At 40.8% G+C, this 19,561-nt stretch overlaps 2 protein-coding genes across 6 annotated transcripts; one reads left to right on the forward strand and one right to left on the reverse strand.

The window, feature by feature from the left end:
• Positions 1–616: 616 nt before the first annotated feature.
• Positions 617–16,604, reverse strand: clec16a (C-type lectin domain containing 16A). Of its 3 annotated transcripts, none has more exons than XM_033970596.2 (23): positions 16,384–16,604; positions 15,704–15,832; positions 15,224–15,357; positions 14,959–15,107; positions 14,696–14,801; positions 12,397–12,520; positions 11,597–11,771; positions 11,468–11,518; positions 11,261–11,377; positions 8,863–9,076; positions 8,080–8,185; positions 7,731–7,831; positions 7,516–7,635; positions 7,318–7,427; positions 7,040–7,084; positions 6,863–6,913; positions 6,638–6,766; positions 6,443–6,563; positions 5,847–5,998; positions 5,550–5,754; positions 5,314–5,484; positions 4,701–4,838; positions 617–3,896 (listed from the first exon to the last, which is right to left on the reverse strand). In XM_033970596.2, exons 1-23 carry the CDS (start codon positions 16,452–16,454, stop codon positions 3,487–3,489), a joined length of 3,129 nt encoding a protein of 1,042 aa, XP_033826487.1. In that variant the 5' UTR covers positions 16,455–16,604; the 3' UTR covers positions 617–3,486. The 3 variants fall into 3 exon arrangements, with proteins under 3 accessions (XP_033826487.1, XP_033826485.1, XP_055079366.1); XM_033970594.2 differs by having other exon boundaries at positions 8,800–9,076; XM_055223391.1 differs by having other exon boundaries at positions 1,740–3,896; positions 8,845–9,076.
• Positions 16,605–16,783: 179 nt separating this feature from the next.
• Positions 16,784–19,321, forward strand: dexi (Dexi homolog (mouse)). Of its 3 annotated transcripts, none has more exons than XR_008648757.1 (3): positions 16,784–16,919; positions 17,179–17,647; positions 17,717–19,321. XR_008648757.1 is itself a non-coding variant. In XM_055223396.1 (2 exons), exon 2 carries the CDS (start codon positions 17,279–17,281, stop codon positions 17,546–17,548), a length of 270 nt encoding a protein of 89 aa, XP_055079371.1. In that variant the 5' UTR covers positions 16,784–16,915; positions 17,179–17,278; the 3' UTR covers positions 17,549–19,321. The 3 variants fall into 3 exon arrangements, 1 of the variants encoding a protein (XP_055079371.1); XR_008648756.1 differs by having other exon boundaries at positions 16,784–16,915; XM_055223396.1 differs by having other exon boundaries at positions 16,784–16,915; positions 17,179–19,321.
• The last annotated feature ends 240 nt before the right edge of the window (positions 19,322–19,561 follow it).

Raw genomic sequence — 19,561 nt, forward strand, 5'->3', positions numbered from 1 at the left:
AAGTCATGCACGTGGGTTTTTTTCCACTATAGAGTTACTCAAAGTGGGGAGAGGAGCCAAAACTTTTACTTAAATAAGAGAATTACAAAATTACTCTGACTCAAGGAGGTGTAACGCTCCACCTCAGTTCACACGTCAAAGCAGACTTCACATTACACTTTTAATATGGGCATGTGGGCAGCGGAATCACACCGATATATTTAGAAACAGTGGGTAGTAAATTTTCAGTTTTTACATCCTCATATGTCAAATGATGTCAGCACTTCTCTTAAACGTCGACGCGTGAAGTGATGAAGTAGCGCGTTCTAAACAGTTCTGAGTAGAAGCGAGAGGTAGTTTTTCAATTTTCTCAAGCCAAAAATCTGACATTTCTTGATACTACCGATATGTCAGCCATCGCAAACACTACCCGGAACACACAAGTCTGCGCACATGTGTCGAGACTTCTCTGAATACACTAACCGCAGAAGAGAAACACGTATAGACCACAAGATCATACAGGGCCCCACCACGCTGCATTTATGTCAACAAGTCAGGCCCTTATAGGAACGCAAACCACCGAAATCAAGTAGTACTAAAACTATGAAGTACGAAGGGGTAAGAGGTTGTTGTTGTTGTAGTAGAATAATTTATTGCAGGTATTTTTTTCTTAATTTTACAGTCAAAAGCATTTACAGGGCGTACAAACACACACACGCTCACTACAATCATGGGCTAGGGGTGGGCGGTATCGATATCGTTTAATTTTAGTTTTATTTTTAGCATTTTCTGATCAAAAATAGACTTCCCGAAATCCAGTGTTGTGCTGGAATGTGTCTAAATGTTTTTGGTTGAGATTCCAGTCTTGCACAAAAACTGAAAGTGCAGTAAAATTGAAAACAAAAGTTAGGAAGTGGCACTTTACACCTAATTCTGAAAGATTACTGTACTACATGAGAGGTTTTGGTAGCACTTCAGAAAAACTACATTTAATTACTTGAATTACCCGAAGATTTAGTTGAAAATGAGGAAATGGTTTATTAAGAATCAGGGCTGAACGGTTTGAGAAAAAGATCTAATTGTGATGCTGATCTGTGAATAGAATTATAGAAATAGAAAAAAAGGTTGAAATATGAAGTGCAAATTAAAACAAGAATCACATTTTTCAGTTTAGAGATGCAAAAACAAAAAAATGCCTTTGTGATTTGCCAATTTCGAACTTTCAAACCCTTTTAAGTATGATTCAGTCTTTGTAACTAATTCAAGGTTTAGGAGTTAGGGCATTAGTTTAGTTACTAAGACTGAATCATTCTTATCAGGGCTGCATGATAAATAGCAAAACGTGATTCTTGTTTTAGTTTGCCAGTTCATATTCCAGCCTTTTTATCAATTATTCTATTCCCGTATAAAAAAATCGCAGTTAGATATTTTTCTCAAATCGTTCAGACTTAGTAACTAAACTAATACTCTCCCTCCAAAACCTTTAATTAGTGACGAAGTCTGAACGATTTGAGAAAGATATCTGCGATTTTTGGGATAAAAAGGCTGAAATATGAACTGGCAAAGTAAAAGATGAATCACATTTTGCAGTTTGTAGAGGAAGTTATCGTACTTTCAACCATTCAAATTGCTATTTATCGTACATCCCTAATAAGAATGATAAAGTCTTAGTGACTAAACTAATCCTCTACCTCCTAACCCTTTAATTAAGTAGTTTCTAAGTGTGAACCATTCTTAATAAACCATTTTCTCCTTGTGAATTGAGTCAATGTTTGTGTTTTATTACTGCTAATTGAGGTGTGGTTATTATAAAGTATAACCTAAATTTCTTTTAATCAAAAAACGTATGCAGTTTTTGAATTCTTATCATAGACACTCATCAAAATGTCAGTATTATTTAACAAACACAATACACTGCCCACCTCTAAATGAACACCGGCAGCTCGTCACCGTGCCAAGCCTGCAGTGCACCAGTGATCACGACCGCTGCCATTCTGCTGCTATTTACAAAACCATACGGAAATACGAAGAGGAAAACTCCATAAAGAGAGTATTGCTCTGAATTTCTTATTTATAAAGTGGATGACTGTACAGTGTAAGAAATAACCCACTGATCATTAAGACTGTACAATATAATGGCACAGAAAGAAAAAAAAGGTCAAAGGTCAATGGCCGTGAGAGGTCGCTCTGACATTCTGTGCTTTGTTTGTTGAAAATAGACTAAGAAATTCCATTCAAACGTATAGATAGAGAGATAGAGATAGAGAGAGAGAGACACCAGCATTGGGAAACTTGTATTACATTCACCTGTCACCTCTGATTAGCTTTTGCAGAAGTAAAGCTTTGTTTTACTCATTACACAAAGTGAGAGGCTGCACTATTCTCTAAATAACTGCTTAGTCACGGCTCAAGAAACAACATTTTCAGAAGGTCTTGAGTTCTCGTTTCGATCCGGCGCGCTCTAAAGTGCTTCCAGGAACTCGACTGGTGTTACTGGTGCGTGCTAAAAGAGCTGACAGTACATTCACGCGCTGTTGGCCATGTCAGTTAATTAGTAAAGCAGCAATAAGGAACATTGAACTGTGTCATCGTTGTTGTTGTTCATTCAGTCTGTTAGCTCTGTCACTAGCGTGTTCGTTTCAGTGCGCGTTTACTGTCCTGGACGCTATCAAATGGGATGTTGTCATAAAACTGCAAATTAAAATTACACAAGGTCTAAAACTCTACGCAGCCCGAGTATATACCTGTTTTTCTTTGTTGTTTAAATGCTAGCTACAATGATACACACCCGTTAGCTTGAATCAAACCGTGTGAAAAGCGTAGACATTAGTAGGGATGGGCGATATGGCAAAGAATTAGATCACAGTTTTTATTTTCATTAATGTGCACTGCATTTTTCTATTGCCTTTAAAATGTCTGCCATTTCTGAATGCTTACGTTTCACTGTGACTGGTTAAATCCAGCCGTCACTCACTCACAGCCTTATAAGGACTAACCTATGAGAGAAAATGAGTGGGAGAAACTGTGTGAAGAGCTACCGTACATAAAATAGAGAAATAGTGAATCATGATAAACAAAAGGGCATATCATCACATGGATAAGGTCACCATCCGATTATTCTCACCATATCACCCAGCCCTAGACAGTAGAGCAGTGTTTGGTGCCACTGCCGTTCACAGACACACCCCACGCACTGCAGGGACACAGCAGCTGTTGTCATAGGTGGAATATGAACCGATGGTATCTACTTAAAAGCAAAGGGCTAAAAACACATTTGTATGACGTCTGCAGCTGCGACTAAGGGCATATCCACAGAACAAGTCCATTAAAACCCTTTGAGACACTCTGAAAACAGAATGAGTAGAAATGTTGCTGGTTGTGCCTGTTGATGCGTGCTGAGGACACACTGGAGCAGGTCTTCTCCCATGAAGAGAGTTCATGTCTTCAGAGAGAGTGCAGTTTGAGTTATAGTGGTTCAACCACTGGTCACTTTCTTGTGCTAAATTCCTAGTCCAGTTCAGGTGAGTCTATGGTGTCACATTGACCTGTCTGTGGGTGTTCGGGTGAGTCTTCATCAGTGGTTGTCATTTGCTCTTCTTTTACAGTAGCATCAGTCTCCTCTTCCTCCTCATCCCCCGTGTGTCCTAGCTCCTTCATCTCCTCCTCTTCTATGATGGTGGCCTGTCCTTTTGGGGCGACGCTGGTGCAGGGGTGGAGGTGAGGGGAGCCAGCAGGGGGCAGGAGAGTGAGTGACTCCACACTGAGGCTGTCCGTGGCGTCGTCTGTGAGGAGGGAAATGGTGGGCTGCGTGGCCGGAGTCAAGCTCGGGGCCAGCGCTGGGCCATGAGCGGAGGCAGGAGCGCCTTCTTCTGGTGCTACACAAGCAGGGGGGGTGTACGCAGAAAACACGCTCTCATCTGCAAAGACGGACAAAACAGTGTCATTCTATTTTATGGCTCTGGTCAACTTCAGTGATATCAGTAAAAATGTATCAGTAGTAAACAGCAGGTCTAAAGATCCAATGAAGCTGCAGCAAAGCAATTTGAGCTGTGCCGCGCTGTTTTGTGTACACACTGTCACATATGAAAGAACTTCCGAGGAAAGCATCATTCCTTTGTACTACAACTGATTTAGCTCATGTCTGTTCACTGTTCTGTTAGAATCCACATGAATCCCCTACACCCGTACTGAAAAGGTGCACCATGATATTTTTGCTATGCGGTGTTTATGGGATTAAACTAATCTATATTAAGGACCCCTTTGAAAAAGAGATGATGCATCTCAAGGTTCAATCCAAAATAAATAAATATATAAATATTGTATCTATTCAGTTACCTAAAATGTTATTGATCAATAATAACGTGCATTCTTAATGATAGCGGGGACGTCTCTCCAGAGATCTGTCAAACATAGTGCACTTAAAAGGTGCCGCACATGCTTTTTACTGCAGTTTTAAAGATATGAAAAACAGAACTAGTTCATTTGAAACTGCTTGCAGCTGTCCGGGCGTGTTCCTCACCTTCCAAACCCCTAGCAACTCAACTACTGACCCTGATGAGTTCATGACCTTCAGATGCCAGAGTGGAGTTTTGCTGTGTTTGTGGAAAACTCTATAATAAGATGCAGGCAGCAAAACACCTGTAGAGCTGCTTTTACAATCACATAAAAAACTGTATCCAGCCCCTTTAAGAGGCCTGTTTGTGTGTACATGTGTGTGTTACCTGCAGGGCTCTGCGTCGACACTGTACTGTTAGTGACAGAATCACAACGGCCTGTACTTCCACTGCCACTGGAGGGGGGAGAAGGGGAAGACAGGGGGGAGGGGCTGTGCTGGGACACACAGTGGGCCACTGCAAAGCCTGAGTATGACATGAACGCAGCGTTAACAATGACATCACTTGTGGTCATACACAGACTTTCTCAAGAAATACTTTTGCTGTACCAGTTAACATGTTTCAAAGATCATATCCTAAAAGGATTTCCGGATGACTTCTGTAAAGTTCAAATTATTTTCACAAAAATAACTCAGGTCAAAGAGTCAGAAGGCTGTGTTCGTGTGTATGACACTGATATCAGCCATGAAATGATTTAGAGCAGGGGATTTTTCCCTCATACTCCCTCAAGTTCATGAATATAAAACAGACTTTTTATTTAGTAAAATTAATTCCTAAAAAAATTAATAAATAAATAAGTTGTCAAGCTCCAAACCAGATGCTTGTATTGGCAGAGAATTGTCTGTAACCATTGACCACTGACTATTTAAAACTATTGGATGTGGATTCAGTTAAAATTGAATGTATAGAACATCACTGAATGACAGCGCCTGTGCTTTACCTGGTACTTTATCCACAGACGCAAACACAGATCTGCTCGCGGTGGGGTCATTGGGGGATCGTCTGGACTGCTCATAGAAGCGGAAAGGCAGGCCTCCTGGTGATGCATTCACTGTCTGTCCGAATCCCAGCACTTCAGTCGCACTGGGCTGCACAGGGAGGTCTAGGAGAGCTGCACACACCTAGAGTCTTAGACACAGCCGACAGAACGGGCAGGACAATGGTGCTGGATCTCACCTGCGATCCTCTGCATCTTCATTCGCCGAGCCTGGATGCGGCCTTTCGCCAGTCTTTGCTTGGCGATGATGCAGCGGATGTGGTCAGCAAATATAAAGTTGGCCTGCAGAATGGGCAAGGGCTTGGCGTGGGGGTTCGAGCTGGGCTTATGAATCACTATGTTTAAGGCTCTACTGTCATCCTCAACACCAGATACTTGCATGTCCTGTTAATAATATATATATAAAAAAATGCAAACACTGTCAAGAATACGCCCAACATTTCTATACAACAAACTAATACAATATAATTACTTACTTGCAGAAGGCCAGCAAATTTGACCACACCCCATCCAAGGCGTTTGGTGTCTGGTTCGACGAGACTCATTTGATAGATGTCCACAGCCAGGAACCTCTGAGCCTGGAGCCCGTCTTTACTGACCACCATACAGGCGATAAGGTCACTGTTATCTGGAGCAGAGAGCAGCACAGGCTTCCATGTTTAATCACGTCTTATTGTGAAATTAAATATGCTATAAATTAAAGCAAATATGAACTAAACAATTAGTGGAACAGACATGCATATCTGGGCGACAGGTGCAAGAGGAGAGGCTGAAAATAGTCAGAGGGACCAAAATGTGCAAAAGTAAAAAAAAAAAAAAAAAAAAAAAAGAGAAAGAGAAAGAGACTGTGTGCTTGAGTTTTCTTAGAATCTCTGCACCAGACATTAAAATTTGCCTTCATTTTTCTATGAAATGCTATCTCACAATAGGCTAAAAAGCTCTTTTTTTCAGAGATAATAATTACTGGAAGAAGAAAGGTATCGGTTCTAAGTTAATCAGGAGGATATGGGTTGATATGTGGTGTTAAGTTCTGAGTGTGCAGTAGAATTTGGTGAGTCAATATGTATCTTACTGAGATCTAAGACGTCATCAGTCTTTATCAGGTCCTCGGGTCTAGTCAAAGGCAGCTGTGTCTCTGGTTCCCCCTGAAGCTGGAGTGACAACGAGCGCAGCATGAAAAACACACGGATGGCCTGCGTAAACAGAGAGAGGGGACATATGTTAACAAAAGTCTAAATCTTTGTCCCGTATATGCATTAGGACATACTCGTCTTGTCTTCTCCACGTCCCCACAGGGCAGCCTCTTCACAAAGTCGATGCCCGTCAAAGGGGTGCCCGTCGGTGGCAGGAGAATGGAGGCGTCCATCATGAGATACTCCACATTCAAGGGTTTACTCTGCAGCACAGGTTATATAAAGTACTTTATTCACCCACTCTTAAGTTACAGCCTTTAATTTAAACTTGAGCTGAATAAAACATTAAGGCCACTAACAGTCATGCTCCTGTACTCATCCTCAAACATGTCCAGGAATATCTCCTCCCCCTGTGATAGGACAAATAATTTATTAAATATAGTAAAGGAAATGGGTTTGTATTTTCAAACTAGACACCGGCATATTCAAAATAAATTTAACAACTGCAGCATTAATGTGTGGATTTGTAAACGCACCTTATAAAATGTACGCAGTAGGTGGAGGCTTTCTTCACGGGCGCCCTGCAAATGAGAACAAGATGCTGAATTTTGCTTTTACTATGAATCATACCTGGACGACTGAGAGACAACACAGAAAAATCGATGTAATGTAAGCCCCGTTTTTAATATACTTTACACTCGGTTTAGGCTTGTAATTTGTCAATACCTCCAAGTCAAAAGGTATAAAAGTCCACCAAACAATGATAAGTTAGCGCAGGTTAAAGTTGGGACAGAAAAATAGTATTGTGTGTTACCTCAAGGCACGCGAGGTGGACATCTTTTATTATGCAGTCATTGCCGGAGAGCACGGACTGCTTTAATAAAAGGCAGCTAAGTTCCAGAGTGGCGAGGCGCACTCTGCCGTCTACAAACATAGGGCACAACACACACTTTTTTAGGATGTTATGATAATATGAGAATGTTAAAATAGTAGTAGTGGAGCAGACTGGTACCTGGCTGTGCACAATGGCTCATGATTCTGATGAGTCTCTCCACCAGCACCACACTGTAGGAGCTCCTCTGCTGCTCTGGTGCGGGCAGCTGCAGCCGCTCCAAGACGTCTCGGTTTATGCCTGCGCAAACAGCACAACACAGGCACGGGACGTTACAGGCTTTGTTTTGATACGTCTGCTCATTTCTAGTGAAAGGCAATGAGTTGAGGGCTGACCTTTACTGTGGGAGATGGCATAGAGCAGGCACAGGACAAACAGGGCCTGGTAGTCGTCACTGGTGCAGTCCAAGGCCGTGTACACCATGTCTAAAAAGGGTCTTCACAAACACAAACACGTACCCGTTTAACCTTATGGCCAGGGGACTACAGATGAAAAGTAGCCCTTTGACTAATTCTGGCTTTTTTTCTCATGTTTACACACATGTTTAATGGGATAACACAGTTCTCCTCTAAATAAAGTAATTTGATTTAATTTCTTAAAGAATTCATCACAATTTCTGTTGTCTTTTGATCCATTACATTTAATTTTTGTTTTTTTTTTGCAAATAAAAATCTGTGCTCCTACCTGTGTGTGTACATGCAGGTCGCTGCTGCCGTCTTCTCCTCATCGGTGATGTTCTGCTCAGTGAGCTCAGACACCTTAGATTTATCCATAACCACCATCTCTATTTCTGTACACAGCAAAACTACATTTCAGTTACTGCACTTGAACATTAAACTGAATTCAAAAACACATCCACCTTCTCTAAACTTTACACACCAATGAGAGTCACCAATGAGGATGTGATATGAAAGGATTCCTTCAGGATACTATTAGCAAAGTATTTGAACTATAGAATATTATAATATATTTAATATTATGAATAATGACTGGAGAAGGAATTGTTTCATATCAGTGATAATAAACACACATGCACACAGAGCCAGGGTGAGAGACAGACGGAGAGGTGAGGTGGAATGGTGTCACCCCGTGGGAGAGAACTAGGACCACCATAGACCAAACAAATGTGTATGTACACACTGGACAAACAAGGGCATTCTAATGGGCGGTTAGGCTTTTTAGCTTAACTTCTCCTGTTAAATAATGATCATTAAATAGTGATGTGACTTTTAGTGGTATTTAGTCCAATTCATTTTATTGGGATACAAAAACAAAATATATAATTATAAAACTGGTTACATAAGCCTTAGGAGACAAGGGCTGCAGTTTTATGGATGGTGGGTTGGATGAGGATAATAACACACAGAGGCCGTACGTACGGTGGCCTGTGAGGCACACACTCACCTTCGGCTGTCTCCCCACTGGCTCTGCTGCCCTTAGAGCTCCCACCTGCCACTCCCTCTGTACCTTTGGCCTTCTCCCGGACCCCCTCTCTCTCGTCCCAGCCATCGTCGGCCTCACCCCCTCCTAAGCCCGCCCGCTCCTCCTCCTCCTCCTCTCCCAAGTTCTTATAGTTGGGCCTCTTCTGGGTCTTTTTGCGTCCGCGGTGTCGGGACATTTCCAGAGAGCGTTCCAGTGATTCGGGGGGCTTGATGAAGCGACGCATTCCACCTGCACTGGCCTGACAGTAAAGGAAACAATGAGAAAAAATGAATAGTTTGACAGTGAAAATAGGAAATAACAAGAGCTATCCATTTCATAAAGAGTTACTTCAAAATATGAGTTATAAATCACTCAAACAAATAAGGTTTACCCACAACTACAAAGTCTGAACCTCACTAGAGCACATACTGCCTTTGTTTTCATGGACAAGTCACTACTCTCACATAATTTATACTCTATTTATGGATTTCAACATGTGCCTTGTTGCTATAGGAAGGGCATCGGAGTTAAAAAATAAAAACATGTGTGCAAACAGCAAACCTCGTGTGCTGATATAGGTGCACATAAACAGTGTAACACTTAAGGAGAAGTCATGCGAAACAAACCACAGAGTAAGACAAACGTGTGCGCTGTTCTGGTAAACCGCGCACACTCTGAGCCCAATGCTGAGAAATCAATGGAGGTCACCACTCACACATCTGTGCATGCCAACTACAGTGTGCACATGAAAGGGCCCGGTGCAGCGCGCAGGGGGAGGGGGGTGGGTTTCTCATATGCAAATGTTCAACAGCAGGTACAGTAACTAGGAGCACAAGCGCCCAAACACGCGGCACAATGGAGAAAGAGAAAAAAGTGCTTCCAGGAAAAGATCTGGGTTAGGTGAACCTGCTCTGTCAAGGCACCGTCGTGTGACCTCACTTCCTGCCACATCAAACACACACAGGAAGTGCCACCAACCACCTGCACTGACACCGGCCTGTACACCTGATGGCCTTTAAGCAAATCATACAATCCCACAGGTGACAGATTTTAGTAGCACTGGGAAATAAAAAATACAACAAAACAAAAGATGATATACAAATACACAATCATAAAATGTATAAAGTATCAAAGTATATGTATTATCTATTAAATATATAACTATTAAAAGGTACAGTATGTAACTTTTTGGAAGTGGCACGTCAGTTTTGTGAAGATGCAAGCCCAGTCACAGCTCATCCAAAATGAAAAAAAAAACAAACAAACAAAAAAGCTTTCTGTTTAGCCTTTTTTTTGGTTAAAAGGTGACATACTGTGGCTTAACCAGTTTATATTACATGTTGCGTACACAGTATACATGTCCAATTTGTGTGAAAATGTGATTGATTGACCGTTCCTAGCATGTCCTCATGTTGTGCGGTTGACCGATATTGTGAGTGCACTCCCCCTCCTTGTTATGTTCAGTGAAAAGGTGGGCCGCTTCTTACAAAAGCCACAAGTCTAACACGCGTAGACACGAGCTCAGTCAGGGAGGTTCTGAGAAAAAAACACGTGGGTCAGAGCTCAAAAGACGGGGGTTATGACATCAAAGAACACAAGTCATACAGACAGAAAGAGAGAAAGTAAGAGGAGAGGAGTGTCAAAAGAGGAGTGAGGTTAAGCAGAGGGAGAGAGGGGGAGGTGTGGGGAAATCACAGCACAGGCTATGGCACATCCAGAATCGAGACTGTGAGTGCATGTGGTTTATGTGCATGTGGTAGTGTAGAGCTGGGTGTGTGGGCTGCTGCTTATCACATCGCGAGGACTAAAATCTATATATAGTCACAACAATCAGGTCCCTGTGGACATGTATGCTTCAGTGTGTCACTGTTCATCTGTATTAGGGTTGAACGATTTGGGAAAAAGCTATAATTGTAAAGCATTGTGATTGAGATTAGATTTGTGATTGATGTTTTAATAATAGGGTTCTGTTCAAAGTTCACACGTCCAGAAGAATTGCCAAAAAGACTAAAATATGAAACTAATACAAGAATCACATTTCAGTACAGGGGTAGCAGATATTTAGAGAAGATATTTTGTCAGTTGTCATTTGTAGAGGAAATTATGGTACTTCAAAAAATTGCAGCCTTTGTGTTTTGGAGTCTTAATCTATACACAGTGGTCCCTCGTTTATCGCGAGGGCAAAACAGCAAGACCGTGAAAGGAGGGACAACTGTACACACTTAATTTGTGGGGACCTGCCTTCCTCCTGGAGACAAAACCAACAACGTGTAGGTTAAAGTTACGGTTCAGGTTAAGGTTAGGTCTCCACGAAACAAACTCAATGTAATGTCCCCAAAACTAAGAGTGTGGGGAGAAAAAAAAAGTACAAAAGAAATGTTTATCAGTAAAAAAAAACTAAACAAAAACAAGGCTATGTATCAGGAGAGTTGGAGTGTCTTACCATAAATGTGTGTGCACTTTGGATGTCTGTCTGCTGCGTGAAAACAGACAGGTCCCCATTGAGAATCACATCGGCTAAGGAGTTGACTAGAGGCTGGTAGTGGATGATCAAGAAAACCTGAGAGCACAAATAACACATTACATTTAGTTGTATCTAATATAAGTACCTCCATCATTTTCAGAAATATAAAGTAACCCTTGCACTCACTTGGGACAGCAGGTAGAGAGAGACTTGAGGGTTGATTTTTCGCTCTTCAGACTACAAAAGGTAAAAATATCAGTTGTGGTTGTACAGGAAAAGCTACGTTAGAAGACACAAGCTGGGATGGAGGCTTACAATTTCGGGGCTGATCAGGGAGTAGACGTAGAGGGGTAAAAAGAGCCGGTTGAGCAGGTGGTCCGTGAGCACGTCGTTAAGGAACTCGCAGTTGATTATGAGGATGTCGTTCAGGTAGTGCAGGTGGTCCAAATGCTCCGCCACCAGGTCGCTCAGCTTTCCACGATTTTTGTGTCTGCGGGGAAAAAAAGGGGGAATTTTGGATGTTGAATTAACCTGATTAATTATTTGGCAAACTCAAAATATTAATCTCATGATTTAAAGTAATTTTAACAAAAAAGTAATCACATATCGCACCACTTTCTGAAGCTACTGTGAAAAAACAATTTGACTTTTGTTTATTTATGTTTATTTATGCTGTCAGACAAATCATTGGACTTTAAACCCAGCAATTACAGAGATATTAACCATGAACCAGATGAACAAATCTTCAATCTGACAGTTAAACAGCAGATTCCACCACAGAATTCTGATCTGTCCTCCAGCTCAGTTTTGAACTATGGAGACTCCTTTCTGTGTAAACTCTGTACACCTGACTGAGCGGCAGGTACGTCAGAGGAGAAGCACTTGACTGAAAGGTTAATAAGACTCCCACACACTCTTTTCGGTCCTTCTAACCTAGGACCGTAACGCTGTATTAATAAAAGTGATCCAAGAGTGAGCCAGAGTGCGGGAGTCTTCTTAAAACCTTTCAACTATGGAGATTCCAGAGTGTAACGCCACATGAACACAAACTATAATGTTAAAACGAAATGCACTTGGAGCGAAAACGTTGACCTGGTGCTGAAAACTGTACTCACTCTTCATCCGTCTGTACACATTTGTCCAGTTCAATCACATGGCTCCCGATAAACCAGACCAGGTTACTGAAGTAAGGGACCGCAGTCTTATCTCTTATGTAGTGGAGCATGTGCTGGTTATCCACTGCAGAAAGTAACAGGTCAGGTTAATAAATAAAGCTTATATACAATACGGAGTTGAACAAAATTATGGCACTAACATACTAATATAACGATCAAAACTTATCACATGCATAAATACAATAGTTAAGCAATAAAAAGAAAGTATTTGATTAAAACGTCAGGAGAACAGAAGCTGGGTGTTACTTTAACGAGAGCAACATAAAACCAGGAATGAAAGAACAGCACAGCGGAATAACACTGAAAACTTAGAAAAGAAAGTAAAGTAAATTACGCCACGATTTGCACGGTATATATAGGTTTTTAAGATTTGTTTGTTGAAAAGAGGAAAGTAGAATTCAAAGCAAAACCACCAATTCAAAACAGTGTATTTGGCTGATAATACGAGTGTGTAAAATGTCCATGCAGCAAACACATGCGTTGAAAAAAAAGAATCCATTGTGCATGTGTAACAAAGACTGGAAGGAAGAGCAGGGCTGGATATAAGCATGCACATGTGTGACATTTCCTGTACAATTATTTAAAAAAAACAACATGGCCTGACAGTTAAAGAAAAAAAAAAAGACGGATCAGTACACCCAGCCCCCAGAAGAAGACTGAATGAATGGATCAACCAACTTACATGAGACTGCGGTTAGGCAGATGGGGCACGCAGAGGAGACAAGGAGAGGAGTGAGGGAAACAGACACAGGGTTAATGTGAGTTAATGTGGCATGTGAACTATAGAGGCCTCACAGGTATCGCAAAGTACAAACAAGGACACTGGACCACGGTCTACAATAGAATACCCCCACTATGACAATCTACCCGGGAATTATTAGCAGGGAATATCTGAAAGACGTAGCAGAAAACCCGACTGAATAAACGTGCAAAGGCCTACTAGGACAGAACTACAGAAATGACTATGGGGCAGGCCTTTAGTCATTGTTGATTAGTTAGAATAAGACACCATCAGCTAACCAAATTTATATTTGTCAGCTGATCATCATATGGGTTTATGTGGGACAAAAGCAGAAAGGAGAAGTTAGTGAGCAAGCTAGCTGAAAATTTGGCATTTTTTGGTATTTATGTGTAAAAAGGCAAATTAAACTCATGATTCACAAGTTTAATCTGTTGTTATATAAATATAAACTGTTGCCTAGTTCTTTTTTCTGCATGAATAATTGTTTTTGTATTAACTTCCACGCAGGTGCAGTCTTGTGAGAGCAGTTTGGGTCAGATACATAGAGATGTGTAATACTTTTTTCATGCCACCTTTTTAGTCGACTAATCGGGCAGGATATGCCATCTCATACTTTCAGGTTTACATTTAATGGATTAAAATTCTTTACAGTTACAATTAATCAAATGTTCTTTTTGATATTTACAAACCCAATTCCAAAACACATAAACACACAAAAAGAAATGGGGATTATTAACAAAAGATATTAGGTCAGATATGTAACCGGGATAGAATACAAAGTAAGTAAAGTTTAATTTTATTCAGAATTTGTTTTTTTATTTCAATAGAAAGCAGGTTGTTGGGTAATTAAAAATTTAGAAGACATTTCTTTTTCAGTGTCATGACTTGGGTTTGTAAAGTTAACAGAATGTCAGAGGTAGAACACTGTTTGGAGCCAGTCAACAGTGCAGGACAAATGCGACATGCAGAGGAGAGGAGATGACACCTTGTCCTCGGATAGTGACTGCAGCTGAACGCTGGATCAATGTTAGCACAGAGAGGACATGCATGAGCTGTACAAGAGAGCCAAATGCACAAGCTACACAAGTTCATCTAACATCAAGGAAGAACTCCTACACGACAAAAGACAACTGTAAACCAAACAAATATATTCAAATAGATTTTTTCTAGCTGAATGACCTTTTATTCCTAATTTACTACAGAGTAATAATAACTTATTTTTCACCACCAGTTTACAGCTCATTTTAAGATAGTGTTAGTAAAGTAGTACAGTAGTAGATAAAGTATTAGTCAGCAAATATTCATAGATTTTAAAGCACAGACAAGATGCAGTAAACAATCTGATACTATAGTAATTTGTTACCAGTTACTACAGCAGTTCTACTGACTGGAAGTTGTGCTCATGCACTACTGGCAGCAGCAGAAAAAGGAGACATGGACAGAAAGCTGTAGACAGGCTAACAGCGCCCCCTGGTGCATGTGTATTTGACCACTCACCTTTGTAAACATTGAGCGTGATGGTCCGGACTGCAATGCGCACCATGCTCTCAGGGTGGTTGAAAAACTTAATGGCCTCAGTGTACAGAGCAAAGTCATTTGTGTGCTGTGTGGAGGACATAAAGACGTCTGAATAAGAATACCAAACCCAACAGTGACAGAAACAGGACATTCTATAAGGCTCTCCAAATAAAGAGTCATAGAGCTTTTTTCATCACATACAGGCTCAGAAGGACAGTTTTGTAATTTCTCTGCAGCCTTACCTCATTGTAGAAGAAGTGCACAGTATGGTTGTTTAGTTTAAGTGAAAGCGTCTTGAGGAACGATATATAGTAGGCCATTATCTCCTCATCAGAAAAGTCAAACTTGTGGACGATGATGGAGTTCACATGATTGTTTGACAAGAGATAATCTAAGACAAAACAATAGATTACTTTAATCAGATAATGCGTTGCTAATGGAATATAAACTAAAACATGATGATGAATATTGTTGCTTTAGTAAACCACAATCTTTGTCGACACTCACATAAGGACGTCTCGTGGCTGATGTTCTCAAACAGAATATTGAGAGTCTGAAGGAGCTGCACACACACGTAACGACCAGACTTTTGTCGAAGGATGTTGAGGAAGAAAGCGAACATGTTCTTCTCCAGGAAAAAGCTGTGAACAGATAAGGTTGGTCAGACTGAACAACACCAGAGAAGCTTTTAATAAAAACTGCAGCGAAATAACTAACCAACTATATATTGGGAATAGAATATTTTGCTGTATTATACCTTTATGTGGATAATATTGCTATAGCATAAGAGTTTTTCTATTGCAATAATCAGATGGTACTTTCAGTGTGCTGAACTATAATTAGTGCCTGGTGCTGCACAAAAACAGACACACAAAAAGGTCTCACTATGTATAAGATCACATTGGTTCTGTTCTTCTATTTTTAATCAACACATTCCAGATTCTCATGGCCAGCACAGAATGGTGGCCGACACAGGCTAGGACTCACTCAAACACAGAGCTGTCATTCTGATCTCCCCAGATGAGATTCTCAGTGATGGAGCGGATCGTCTCCACCAGCAGATTTCTGTTGTGGTCTGTCACTGTGGTGTTTTTGGTCAGGACATGGTACAAATACCTACAAAGAAACATTCACAAGAAAATATAAAATTATCACATGGACATGGCAATAATTTTATAGTCGTGTCTTGTCAAAATGGCTTTATTTATGTATATATTTTGCATTCCTCAGGTTTTAACATTCTACAAAGTGATAAAATATTCCCAAATAGGGGACAAAAGCAATTTCCCCATACAAGTTTCTTAAAAAATATCCAAAAGAACAATCCACAAATGCTGAATCTGATCATTGATACAACTAGCTCTGTAATCACAATTTTGTCCTGTATTACACCTACTTACTTATATTTAGCTTTTCTGACTGGTTTCTGGTTTATCAATTAATCTGAAGTGGTGTGTCTGTGGGTTGTCTTAACATGGACATTAAACATTAGAGCCTGGGTAAAACATATCCCAGCACGACCACACAAGGACAATATGTGGAAAATGCAACTACATAACTGCTTGGACTTCAATCCTAAACTATTTTAAGACGTTATTTGGTAGTTAATGGGGTTAATTATAATCGGTTGTCCCAGATGCAAACGTTAGCTTGTAGTAGCTACTCACTTCAACTGATCCAAGGAGTGGACGTTCTTTGCCCTTCCCTGTCCAACCCAGCTCCGCGACCGACCGAACATGGCGGCCGTAAGGTAGAATCCTCTGCACCGCGCGTGTTATTTTACTAATCTAAATGTTGTTTTCAATCCATTCTACACACTTTCCTTAGCCCACAGATAGCCATTTAGCAAACAGAAGGTGAGAGGCGGCGATAGCAGCGCTTGGGTCACTGCGAAACTGTCCGTGTAGTTGGGCTAATGGGATTTGGTGTTTTTTCTCACATGAAAAGCCCTGTCAACGGCGTTCCAAAAACTACAGAAAATACTTCCGGTAGAGGAAGTGGCGCAGATGACACGCGACGCATGTACGTTTTGATTGACATCTGGCTGGACCAATCCGTAAACAGAAACCCAATGCAGACGTTGAAGTGTCAGATTTCGTGTTTTTGTCAGCGATGTTTTGGCACTGACGGTTCAAAATGCCGAAGCTTTTTAGCGATACTGTTCTTGATGGAGAATTGTGATCGTGATGCGTTTTAATTGTGGGTACGAAACAGCATGCGAATATGTAACTTTTCCTTGCTTGTGTTTTGGCTCGCACTCATGCTACTGTTTTTAGCATTTAAGCTAGCTGCATGCTGTGAGTTTCCTTAGCCTGACAAAAACATGACCAGTTGTCTAAGATGGTATTTTTATACTGTGTGTTGGGTATTATTAGCTCTGCAGATGGCCACCTGGACTGTACTTGTGTAGTTTAAAGCCAATGATAAGATTCTATGCCTTAAACTGCTTTTGACTGTTGCAGGTCAACTCACGCCGACATGGACTGTGTAGGGTCACCTCAGGCTGGGCTCTAGCCTTCTCTTCGGCCCATGTAAATACTGGACCCAGACGTCTGGATTTCTATGACACACCCAATTTATGCACAGCTAGATTCGGTGGAATCGCACTTGGACGAGCTCCCATATATGTTTTATCTGGGCCTGTTCTTTGTGAACGTGCTGATCCTGTACTATGCCTTTCTGATGGAGTACATTGTTCTGAATGTAGGAATCGTGTTTTTGCCCGAGGACATGGACCAGGCGCTGGTGGACCTTGGAGTCCTTTCTGACCCCGCATCGATGCCCTATGACACGGACACTGAGCTGGATGTATTTGAAGGCTATCTTGAGTAACAAAGCCCCATGGACTGATGCTGATAAAACATGGGGCAGCAAAAACACTGCTTGGATCAATTGGGACAACCATGTATGCACCTCAGAAAATGTCAAAGGGTAAGTGCTAACTATATTAAGGTGTCAAATTAGGAGTGCCCTCAATTATATTTTTAATTTTTTTTAAAGGTTGTCCCGGCTCACAAAAAGGTAACCAGAGTGAAAGTGCTGCCAGCCACTTGTAGTGGCTGTCCACCAGGAAGATGCAAAAATGAATAAGCAAGTACCTGCTTACTTGTAGGGTCTACAAGAAATGAATTAGTCTAATTCTCAGGCTTGGTGTAACTGCTCACTGCAAAAATCAACTTAAAATGATCTGAGTTGGTACTGTGAAATAAACAGTGAGCAGTGGTGACATATAAAGGATGTCTAAACAATTGCTGCCAATTATTTAGACACCACTGTTGAGAAAAGTAACAGCGAGTGCTTTAGTTTAGAAAGAAAGAAAGTATTTTTATTTATATCTTAAAAGCAAATTGCAAAAGCCTCGCTACTTACAAGGAATATTTGAGATGCTGTTATGTTTTCCCATGAAACTAAAAGAAACACAGTGAAGATGAAACACCCAGCTGTCATGAGCATCTGCAGAGCCCTTTGGTCACTGGCTTATACGAGTAGGCTGACACTTTGTTGTGCCAATAATTAGTTTGATTTCCCTTTGTTAACAGCATGACTGTATGACATTGTAAAATGTTTTTAAATGGATGTTGCTTACAACTGTCCATTGTCTTGTTTTATAGTGGTCTGTTCTTTAGGGTTTTCTTTAAAGATGTTTTAATGTAGTTCTCATCATCATAAATAAGCACTTGCAAGGACAGAGGAATGTCCTGAAACCAGTGGAAGCTGAAGTCCACTGCAGATGTGTGTGAATACCCTGCATGTTTCTCGGATCATGCATTGTTTTAGTGAGTTGGTAAAGGCTGGTTTGTACTTTAGAGTCAAGTTGACATAGATGCTCCACGACACATCAGACAGCCAAATAGAAAGCCTGCAGTAGCTGCTGTGCACCTCCAAAAAGTTACTTTGCGTCAAAGCTCTTTGATTGGTTGATCCACAGTGACTCAAAGATATGCAGATAGAAGAAACTGGAAAATACTTGAGGTTCGTACTTCCCTGCACGAGCCTGTTGTAATAGTTCTGTCTAACTGAATACATAAATAAAAATGAAATCTTTAGCATTCCCACAACATTCCCCCTGATATCTGACGTAGAAGCTCGAATGGTTCAGGTCTGCAGCTTGATGCCAGTCCCCACTGAGCACTGCTCAACCCTGAGGTATAAACCAGCCTTAACACAGTTTGAGCTGTGACAAGCTCTTCTTCAGCAGAACTCACATGAGCTCTGTGCCGCTCCTCATTGTGTAGTTTGAGGAAGAAAGCCATAATTTAAACAGGTATAAAGTATTGTAAAATGCAGACAGGGTCCATATTTGGCATTAATCAAATAACTTGATCATATTTATTTTATGTTTAGTAGTTGTTTTTTTGGAGTGTCACATGCTGACCTATGACTAGGTTTAAATGTATAAAGTCAACTTCATGATACTCACTAAAGCAGGGCTAGCTGCTCACACACATGGATATGGCTCTACATAAGCTGCTCACTTCACTCAGACTAGGACAGACTTCACTCATCCTCCATCTGCATCTGGTCCCATATGCTGCTATTGTAGCATTTTGTATTTTGTTCTCAAAATGTATTTAATAAACTAAGGCAATTCAATTGCCAACATGATATGACTATTTTTTGTGAGCATCGCCCACACTATACCACTTTTTGTTTCAATCTAAATGAAAAACTGCAAGAAGCTGTATTTTTCATGCATTAAGTATTGTTATGTCACATAATGTCCACAAGAGGGCATTCATGCAATTGATACTGAAACAATGTAGCTAATGAGGAAAACCAGCCACACAGTGTATGAAAAGAAAAACTGTGTCCTTTCTTAGTCTTTTGTCATTAATGGTAAATAAT

This window comes from Periophthalmus magnuspinnatus, chromosome 8 (genome assembly GCF_009829125.3).
Source record: "Periophthalmus magnuspinnatus isolate fPerMag1 chromosome 8, fPerMag1.2.pri, whole genome shotgun sequence".
Lineage (NCBI taxonomy): Eukaryota > Metazoa > Chordata > Actinopteri > Gobiiformes > Gobiidae > Periophthalmus > Periophthalmus magnuspinnatus.

What these genes read in the sequence shown, in the direction of transcription:
- dexi (XM_055223396.1), top strand. Translation starts at nt 17,279, where the DNA reads ATGACACACCCAATTTATGCACAGCTAGATTCGGTGGAATCGCACTTG.
- clec16a (XM_033970594.2), bottom strand. Translation starts at nt 16,454, where the DNA reads ATGTTCGGTCGGTCGCGGAGCTGGGTTGGACAGGGAAGGGCAAAGAAC. An exon ending in TACTGCGTACATTTTATAAG is followed by an intron (nt 6,914 to 7,039) that starts GTGCGTTTACAA and finishes GTCCTATCACAG; the next exon opens with GGGGAGGAGATATTCCTGGA. An exon ending in GTCTGTGGATAAAGTACCAG is followed by an intron (nt 4,839 to 5,313) that starts GTAAAGCACAGG and finishes TGTCATACTCAG; the next exon opens with GCTTTGCAGTGGCCCACTGT.